Source organism: Apteryx mantelli, chromosome 3 (assembly GCF_036417845.1).
Source record: "Apteryx mantelli isolate bAptMan1 chromosome 3, bAptMan1.hap1, whole genome shotgun sequence".
NCBI lineage: Eukaryota > Metazoa > Chordata > Aves > Apterygiformes > Apterygidae > Apteryx > Apteryx mantelli.
The window spans coordinates 62912207-62923024 of NC_089980.1; the positions used below are offsets into that span (position 1 = coordinate 62912207).

The 10818-nt window shown below is 40.0% G+C and overlaps 1 protein-coding gene across 1 annotated transcript; it reads right to left on the reverse strand.

The window, feature by feature from the left end:
- Positions 1-8509: 8509 nt before the first annotated feature.
- On the reverse strand, positions 8510-9499 carry MAS1 (MAS1 proto-oncogene, G protein-coupled receptor). The gene has a single exon (XM_013945435.1). The coding sequence runs from the start codon at positions 9497-9499 to the stop codon at positions 8510-8512; it is 990 nt and encodes a 329-aa protein (XP_013800889.1).
- Between the last annotated feature and the right edge of the window lie 1319 nt (positions 9500-10818).

The window sequence follows — 10818 nt, forward strand, 5'->3', positions numbered from 1 at the left end:
AGTACAAGATTTGTAGAGACCACTTGCTGTGACAAAAACCTACAGATGTGTTGTGGAGCTAAAGTAGATAAATGAAACTTCTTGCATTTGGAGGACATGGTAGCCCATGATGTGGTACTTCCTTTAGCCTGAGGCAATGGAATGGATAATAAGCAACTTTCCTTTTCCTAATTCAAGAGTTGTTTCACCTAATTCATTAGCATATGTATGTCCTGCAGTGGAGCCCTGAATGTAACAGGCAATAAGCTGTCATCTGTTCTGTCCTGATTGTCACAAGGTAGCTAATGAATTTCTATCATGTTTCATTTTTCCTGGCTCAGTGTAATGTGACTTCTTTCCCTTGTAACTGAAGCACACTAAAATGAAAAGGCCATCTCCAGCATAACATTCAAGAATTAACAGGCTTCGTACAAGGCAGAGAAATGACCAAATCATTTTTGTCTAAAGCCTCAAGGCTCAACCTGCATTTTCTTTCCTCATCTCCTTCTAAGGGGAAAGAAGCTATGCAAGACATTTCTTGCATAATGTGCTATTTGTGGAGAACTAGAATATGTGATATAATTTATTCAGTTAATTCTTCTATCACCCTATCTTGCTAGGATATATTCATATATTCTGTCCATATACATGCATTTATTTTCATAGCCACATTCATAAATATGTCCATGCTTATATTAAATGTCTTATAGATGAGCATTTTATTTCCATTACATTTGTCTTTAAAATATTTTAAGATATCTGAAATAGAAGAATAAAAAATAAGGTAACATAAACTCCTTTAGAAGATTGGCAACAACCCATGTCTTTAATAACAGGTAGCACATTTCTCCATATGTTTTATAGAAGAAATGATCAGAACTAGCCAAAATAAAAATTGTCAGTTGTTCATATTTATTTTCACAAAAAGCATTTCCTTCTGCTGTGCAACTAGGGTATCTTCAGTAAGCTTAGAGTATGTATTCAGCTGAAAATCTTCACTTGTAATAGAGATCTTTTTCCCTATAAATAATATAACAAGATAAGTTATATCTGAAATACATATGTCACTGTTTCAGTCATAAAATAAATCCAGAGAGCAGAGACAGAATGGAGCATAACATCCTCCTTTGATGCATTTAAGCAAGTGTTTTCTTCTCCTGGGATGGAAGAGTGACTGCAGGGTGTTCACACCATCTTCTGCACCTAGCTGTTAAAGTTTTACATCTCTTCACTAGACACTTTATCCTTGCTTCTATAAATCCTTGCTTCAGTAAATATTTTGATGAATTTATTCTTTATCCCAACAATCTATTACTTTTTATCATTACTATTAACATTTAATTGCTGTTATGTCCAATTGTCAGGATCCATTTTTGGCATAAAGTAAATATATTTAATTTAAAATAAGCCCTATTCCAGAATAAATCACTTCTCTCTCTTCCTTTCTCCCCCCACAACACTTTTTGAGGCCAATACAGATTTATCTTTCTCACAGGAATACACCAAATTGGTTTCAGTGCCTTTGAACCATCAGTTTCCCTAGGGACTGTGATGACAGCAGTGACCCATTGATTCTGAGAAGAAAGAAATTAATGAGAAAAAAAAGACAGAAAAAGAGGATGTGCAAAGCTTTTTACCAGTTTTGAACCATTCTTCATTAAAGTGTTTGTGCTACTGCTTGCCTATTGCAGATTGGCAAGCTGAGGCAATATGATTTTTAGATGACTTAAAGACACACGCAGGAAGTCACTGACAAAAGTGGAAAAAGAATCAGGTTTCCTGAGCGCTGGTGCAGCAGGTCAACCTACTGAATCAGACTTCCAGTAGCTAGAGTTTCCTTTATTACCATTATCTATATTTCAAAGTTTTTCTTGCTATATTCCTTCCAGTTCCTTGAGGAAAATGAGTTCCTTGTGGTAGATATTAAAGCAACAAGGCTACGTGCTATCAGACTTTCTCATAGTGCATAGCAGCTGTAGGAGTTCTTGAAGTCTGTGAACCTCTACTCTTTCCTTCCTCATTTCACTGTATTCCAGATCGTACCTTGTACTCGCATAGTGAAGGCAGCAGTCTCATCAGTATTTGCTTAATATTGAAAAGTGTTTTGCATGTACTTCACTATTGCACACAAATACTAGGTTAGGAGAACATTATTAAAGTCACAAAGTATTACATTCAAAAGTTAGAACATCCGGGACTTAATACATAATAATGGGTTTTAAAGATACAATCTCCCTTCTCTTCTTCCATAGAGACCGTGCTTCATTCAATGCATAAGAAAAAGTACGATCAGTTAAATCAGCATATTTATTTGTTTTCTACTATTGCTCAAGGGGTGGCTTCAAGCCTTATTTATTGAACACTATTCATGCTTAGCTATGAAGACAGAATTAGTCATTTCTGTGAGGGCTTTACAGTGAAGCTCATCACTGTAATATCTAGGCACCCTACAGTCTGCACAACAAGAAAACCTGCTCTACCCTACTTAAGTAGGGGAAGGTACTATTACTGCAGTTGTACAGAGAGAAAGTGGAGTCAGAGAAATTAAGTTCAGAAGTACCCACACATGAATTTCAGATACATGGGACCTTTTCATCAGAACATTTAACAGGATTTAGCACTTTATACATTCAACACACAACTCTTAGTGATGTTTTTTGCAACCATGTGCACCCAAACTAAGGGTTTCAATTGGGAGTTCAGTTAAGAAAGTTCACAATTTGTGACCAGCTCTAAAAAATCAAAATTACTTGCCTAGCATCACTTTTCACTTAGTAGTGATAGAATGATAGAATTCAAGCCAGAATTTAGTTCTCCTGCCCCCGAGGACAATCCTGCAGCGTGACCCTGTAGTACTAAGGCACAAACTATAAAGGAAAGAGAAGTAGAAAGTGTTAGTGGTGGAATATTGTAGTAAATTGAAGGAAGTTAAAGATCTAATCACACTAACAGATAAAGATATTAATCTAGATTTCAAACATATGGACTAAAATTCCAATTGTAATAAGAAAAATACATTTTTATGTTGTCTGTATCACTGACAGCCCATCCAAGATGCTGAGGGAGATCAAAGGTGCAGTGAAGGCAAGACATGCCATAGTATTGAGAGACCAGGGCTGCGACCTTGTCAAGTGGCTAAATTCTCATGTCAGTGTGGTGCCAAGACTGCTTTTTCAGGTAGCCAATGACTGTTCCATGAAGCAGCTGCCTCATGAGCCCCTGAGAAAAGCATCCCTTGACTTGACGAAGTAGCATATAGGACCTAGTTCAAAATGCCTCTGTCAAAATGTTGCTATATACTAGCTACCCTAATAAACTTAATATCCTTGCAGGAGTAACAAAATTGTGGATAATTGCACTCAATGTCGAAAAGGGAGCTCCATAAAAATATGGAGTTTGGGTTTGTTTTTTTTTAAGGAAGCTGAAGGGGAGATGGCAGATGGGAAATACAACAGAGTTTTGTAAAATCACAGAGGCTGACTGGAATAGGTTGTTCATGGTTTTCTTCCAATACAAGAATTAGCGACGCCAAAAAGAGTTAGAAAGTGTCAGGCTCAAAAGGACCAAAAGGAGGATATTCTTCACAAAACATTTAATTAAGCTCTGAAACACAGCACAGAAAAGTTTATATGGTTGCTTGTGAAGAATGGATGTATTTGTGGAAGAGAAATCCATTGAGAGTTACTGAATAGAAATATTTCCAGACCTGGAAATTTCTGAGCTGAAAATTGCTGAAAACTTAGACAGGATGAGAAGGAGGTGTGATATATGCTTGCCCGATTCCTTCTGCCCTGTAGGCATCTGCTTGTGACCGCTGCTGGAGACAGGGTTTTGGGCAAGATGGCCACTGCTGCATGCACTCCCTCTCCTTTCCTACCCTCCATATTTTTGAAACAAATGAAGAAAGGATTCTGGAAACATTTACTAGACCAAGAGCAGGTTCAGTCTGTGCACTTAATGAGGCAAGAGTCCAGTTTGGAAAAAAAAAGAAAAGAAAAAACAGAATGTAGTCACATAATTAACAACTGCATCATTATATGCAAGGGGAAAGTATTAGAACTGCACAGGCTACTGCATCTCAGTACCTCATCTCTGAATTCAAGGTTTTGCAACTACAATTCTTTTCTTTTAATGTGTATTAAAAAGTTTGTAAGGTTTATAAGAGTCAGCTGGAAAAGCAAAAATAATTCCACGTGGGTATTACATAAGCACCCAGGTGGTCTAGCAACCAAATGGAAACCAAACAGGCCTGTCTCTTGTATAGGTAGCTAGAAGCTCTGAATAGTAGATTTTAAGAAATGATTTCTACATACAGAAAGGAAGAGAAGCAGCAAAGCACACTCATCATGACAGGCAGCTCATTATGGCAGCTGCACAACCACCAGCCCACACTAAAAAAATTGCTGTTTTCCCTTGACCTAAGTACCATCCAAGAATACCCTCTGTTGACCAGTTTCATCACCACAAAAGTCGACCAGGCATGGATGCCACTGCTTGAACTAAAGGGGTAACTGAAAAGAAGCAGCTAGCTGCTGTCCTTTCTGTTGGAAACTGGGCAGCGCTGCGGGAGAAGGGGAGATGGGCACACAGCTGGGTCTCACCCTGATACCCAGTGTGGATACTAAAGGGGTGTATACCCCATCTCAAGGACCAGGGTAAACAGTCTAGGTGTAGCATAACTAAGGATGTGGATATTTGTAGGTCAAGAAAGTAGCACAGGGAAAAAAATGCAGAATAAAGAAGGATGTGAGTCAGCTAAAGATTCAAACAGTCTCGCCAGGTACAGTCTGATCACATATCTACAATACAGGGAATTCAAAGAGTCATATAGAATGCCCTATACTGAACCTCTCTGCTCATGGGACAGTGTTTACGGGATCACCATCATCCTGAGATTGGCAGAGACAGAGTAGTCAGGAGAGAATCTCTCCTGGGTGAATACAAGGCCAAGCACCACTGGCAGCTAGAAGACAAAATCACCCAGAACCTCACTGAAGATCTACCTAGAACATTTTGTATGACCCTGTAAATGAGCTGTCCCTCCTATCCTCTCCCCAGAAAGTTATCTGGGGCATTACACTAAGAAATGCTGTCAACTTGTTGATTATTTTCATGCCAGGGAAGGGAGCAAGGTGAGATTTCCTTCTGCTTCAGCAACCAATGTAACTGGGAAGCATTTCAGCTTCCCTTAGAGGACTTCCAGGCTAGAAATAAACTGAGCAGTATGTTCTCCCTCACCCCTCTGCCCTTGATGCCTCAAGGATCATTCACAAAATCAGTGACTTACAGAGGAAAGTTGCTGCATAAAGTCATTCTGACTTTCTGGTACAGCAGCCTGCCCCATGTCATCCATTCCACTGAGGGGTATATTACAGGAAAGAGCTCTGTGCAGTGCCAAGGGAGGTGACTACCATCCCTGTATTTCTGACCGTACTTTTATATCACACAACACTCATTAGTATCAAATAGAATAGGCATGCAGTAAAGGAAGTATTAATAAAGTACTGTACCAGACATTTCTTCCCTGAACAAATCCTTGCATTGACTGCACACCAGTACTGGAGTCTGTATTACCCTGGGCACTACAGATTTACAAACCAAAAGATGCCTTCTGTTCCAAACTGTTTACAGCATAAACATTGGAGACACAACACAGGAAAGAAAATAATATAATCCTCATTTTAAAGGCAGGAAAGTGAGGAACAGAAAAGATTAAATACCAAGACTGCATAAAAACAGAACCAACATCTCTCAACTCTATGGCCAGTACTTTCCCCACAAGGCAATCCTTCCTGTTCTACGCTGATGCAAAGTACTTATTAACACCATCTGATCAGCCCAGGGTTATTTTACCCTGTCCAACAGGTGCAAATCATTTAAAAAATGCAAGCTTGTGGAAGATCACATTCTAGTGCAATAAATGAAATGTCATATTTTTCCTGGTTATTTTAATGGTGGAATAAAGCGCTTATCAGTTCCCCTTGCATTACAGCCTGTCTCTAAAGAGAAAAATCATCATGCACTGTGCAAGAAGAGAAAGCACTTCCCTAAGATACTCCTTTTTTATCTGTGGGCTGGGAAACATTAATCATTTTCCAACTGCTAGCTGTTCATTTATGGTTCTGGATGTTTCTCTCATAACAAATGTTAATCTTTGTCTGCTCTGTAAACTCACCTATAGACAGTGGTACAAACTCAAAAGAGTTTGAGGGTATGGACAGACACAGGTGAAGTGGGGTAAGAAGTTAACTCCTAGAGCACCTTATGCAGCTCACAAGCAATCAAACCACCCTGCTGTATATTATTGCCTCTTCGGATCTACTGCCCTAGCTGAATGCACAGTGGTCCTTAACCCAGACCTGTTGTAATAATTGGGCTGCATTCAAGCACTGTAACTAACAGACCTTGTCTCACCTGAATCACCTGAAAGAGCTGGTTATATGTGTGGTTACAATGGAAGCATGTTTTGAATATGCTTCCTGCAACTTTGCTCCTTACTCTGATTCTCCATGTGGTTATTGTAAGTGTGGGGAATTGGAGAACACTGCCCACTGCGTGGCTTTAGAAAAGAGTGGGTTTTTCTGGGCTAGATCTACCCTAATGTTCTAGCTGATGGCATTTATCAGTGTTGACAAATGCCCCAACTGTCCCCCCAGCCTCCAGCATATCCATGCACAAACATACCTGTGTATGTGGACACACCACACACTCATTCCCACTGTCCCCCCCTAGGGTGTCCACAGAGCTGTCTGCTGTATCCTGCACTGACTGTCAACAAAGTGGAGCTGCTCTGCTGATTTGTCATTCCAGTAATATAGTAGATCAATACTCAAAGAGAGAGGCAGAAGATTACTGCACTCATCTACCACCTAAATCATCAGAAGTGGCTAGCCTGGGACTAAAGTTTCAAAGTGAAAAACTAGGACAGGCAGCGGGGTTGTCATAAGGGAAGGTTTTGATTGAGCTGGGGAAGTGGGAAGATACAGGAGTAACACCTTCCTTTTCCTGAGTCTTTTCTCTTCTACAATGAAGCACTGCAACACTTACATGTAAAGAGAATGGGGTGCATGTGTAGAAGTAGCATTTATCCCTCTGCGATCCTTCTTCTACATGAATTCCCATCCAATCATGGGTCTTAACCTAGCATCTTCCTTATTCCAGGGCTGGCAATCTTTCAGCAAAGGAGGGGTAGGTTGTATTTTTCTTTCCCCAATTAGCTATTAAGTGTGCCAATGGAAACTTGGTGGTAGCTGAAGATGTTGCCTCTGCCTGTGGCAGGAGCTCTCAGTTCCTGCTGAATTTGGAGCTCAGTGGGGCTAGAAGTAAATGCATCTCTCAGATGCCTCTTTTAAAGTGTGACAGCTCTCTGACTGCGAAGACCCTGGTATTCTATGTTGGTGTGATAAACTTGACCTAGACCCATCCCCTCCCTGCTGTTGTCTTCTGCTCTCTGCAGCTTATCTATAGTTGAGCAACTAGCTCTAGGTATTAAACTTCACAAAATACCAGCACCAGTACCCTGGTATACAGAATGGTGTCACTGGGGTATAGCCCCTGCCGTGCATCACCAGAGGTACCTTTCTTTTTTCTATTATAAAACAGAGAGCACAAGGACAATATATAGTCTCCAGAAAACAACTAAATTCTGAATATGTGGCTGAGACAGCAAGCATTGGGACTGACTTTCTCATAGACTACCTGAATGACTAAACCTACAGAAACACTCACATTTGGAGATAAGCCAGCCCCACCCTTCACAATTAGGGCAAAATCCCTCTGTGAGTGGACAACATTCATATGTTGCTACTCCTGTGTGTCAGGTACCAAATTATCCAAGGAACTTTGAAGGAGGAATCAGAGAAATGTTGATTTCACTGGAAATTATGCAACATATACTTTGAAAATAGACTTTAAAGTGACTCCCTAACCACAGAAGAACTTGACCATTTAGTGTATACTTAAATGTCTTGTTAGACCAAAGCTACACTGAATGTTTGTGGGTAGGTATGGGGACTTAATCTCATATGTGGATTGCTCCTTCAGTTCCCCCTGGGGAGCAGCTCTTTTGTGCACTTAAACAAGTTGGAAATAACGGAAACTAAACCCCCATATCTAATGTGATTCCTGTGTTTAGTGGGCTTGACGTTTAAAAATGCGAATACACGCAGGCCCTGATGACTTCAATAGCATTTATGGGTGCTCAGAGCTCGTATAAAGGTCATACTATTTATAACATATTTCTGTGTCCTTTTTTTATATTCTTGGTTGGCCTGTCTCTTTTCCACTGTGGTATCCTTGACTGACATAGCCACATCAGGATGTAGCATGTGTTTGAATAATTAAGAAAATACAAATAAAAGTTATCTTTATTCTAGTCCATATTTTTCCATTGCTCAACCACCAAAGATAACAGTACCATTTCACCACTGCCTTTTACATTCTACGGAAGAAAAATAATCTTTTAGTTTTGCAGCAGTTTATTAAATCTTGCAGGTCCAATTATTTGCCCCTAGAGTTTCGTCCTTAAGCTTTAGAAAATTGTTTCAGCTATATCCAAGCTGGTGCCAACTTCCTGGCTTCTTGGCCGCAACCCATCAGCAAGTGCTCTACTAAGAACCACTTTGAGACTCTCTTTGAACCTCTTCTTCTTGCTGCTTCCTACAAAGAAGTAAACAAGGGGGTTGATGCTGCTGTTAACGGTGGAGAGAACAATGGTGATGTGGTTCTGCTGGCTGAGCAAAGACGACCGGTGGTGATAATTCAGAAGATACAACAGCCTCATAGGCATGGCAAAAATGAGGAAGACAATGATTGTGGCCACAATGATGATGTAGAGCTTTGATGAATGAGGTCTCAAGGAGTTACGGTGAATCTTAATAACCAATATCAGGCTGGACAGAATCATTAGGGGAATGAAGATCATGAAAGTCAAGATCCATGTGAAGATGAGCACTGCTTGGCAATGGTTGGCATCATCAAATTGTTCATTTGTTAAATCATCTTTGCATGTTAAGTGTTCAGCTACTGTCATCAGAAAAGACAGAGTCCACAGAACTGCACATACAATTGCCGATTGGTGCTGTGACCGGTGGCATCGGTACCAGATGGGGTAAACAATAGACAGACACCTCTCAATACTGATGGCTGTCAGGAGATAGAGACCAGTATTATATCCAAGAAGGAAGACAATAGATAGCGTGGTGGTTATATAATAATAAACACCATATGAGAATCCAAAACCAGCAATGTACTCAACTGACAGAATAAATGTACAAAGCAGTAAGGAGATATCAGCAATGGACAGATGTGTGATGTACACAGTGAAGGGGTTTCTTTTGATCTGGAAGCAGAGGCACCAGAGGACAATTCCATTTTCACAAAAACCCAGGAAGGAGATGATCATAATTACCCAAAGTGGGGTCAATATCTCCCAGACCATTTCCTGTGTAGAAATGTTTCTGTGCATTGAGATGTTCTCTGGGCCTTCACTGGGATGAAACGTTATGTTTGACTCATCCATGGGGAAAGCTCAAGTTTGGATAACACAGCTCTTCCTTCTGTAAATATGTATAAAAATATACTGTGAACATTGTGTGCTCCTCCCCTCCCCTTTTTCTTTCTATTTTGTGGACCCCATTTTTCTCGTCATATCTGAAAGCCCTAGCAAAAGGAAAACCAGCTTTGATATACTAATGCTAGATGAAACCCAGTTGGAACTACTCTTGGCAAGTGTTAAAGATTGCTAAGCCCATGGTGCTAGCAGAAATCCTGAGCTTTCTTTTCTATGTGGTTCAACAGATGGGTGCTAAATGGCAGCTAAAGAGATGCCTTCGAGGAGGTCTTGGAAGAACAAACTCCCTGTCACATTGCAAAGTTCCAAGATAAAATGGTCTGTTCAGATTATGTTGGTGGTTCTTGTTAGAGCCCTAGATTGTTCTCAGGTCTATTCAGCTCCCTTTGAAGCTAATGAAGTTAATTTTAAGTTATACATATGTATTTCCAGTGAATTTGGCTCTTAAGTTTTTTGTATTTAAAAAAATTGATACCTAAATCCCTTTTCCAGGAAGGACTTTAATTAATTAAATAAAAATAATATGTAGTTACTCAGCACTATCTTCCCTTCAGGCACAAAGGTGGAGGGGAAGCAAAATGACACTGTTTTGAGATAGTAATTTTTGACCAGCTATCAGTGTCATTTATCAGAGTTAAACGTAATTTAACCATGTTTAAGCACCATTCAACACTCTGAACCACCTAGCAAAACTGATATCCTGCAAGGAATACAAATCCAAGCCATCACCAAGAAAAGTAATTGTTCAGGTTCTCTGCCATTGTTACAATAGTTATAACTGTTGTTTTGCTGAGCTATGAAACAAGTTCTCCCTCTGTTTATCTCCTTTTATCTCATAAGAGAGAATTAGCAGTGTTGGCTACAGCTGATTTTCGTGAGTATATAGGAGTATTTCACACCCCCTTCCCTGTTAACTTCCTAATTGCTCCCTGTTCCTGTTAACAGGGACTAGCTGTTGGCAATAAGCTTGCCCAATTGACTTGGTTCATCCTTAAAACCAGGCTCTCCATTAACATGCCATAATATGAATTTACTGATATACACAAGCAGTCAAGAACATCAAGTGCAAGGGGAAGAAGTTTTACTGGGGCTAACTTGTGCAATGATTAGTTAAACAGAGCCACTCACCCCGATCATAAATTTTCGCTCATGAGCCCTGGTTTCCCGGGGTTCAAAACAACTTCTTAAGACAGGATATCACAGTCTAAAAAAGAGCACTTGGTAAACAACCTGGGAAGCCTCCAGTCTTGCTGGCATTTAAACCTGCA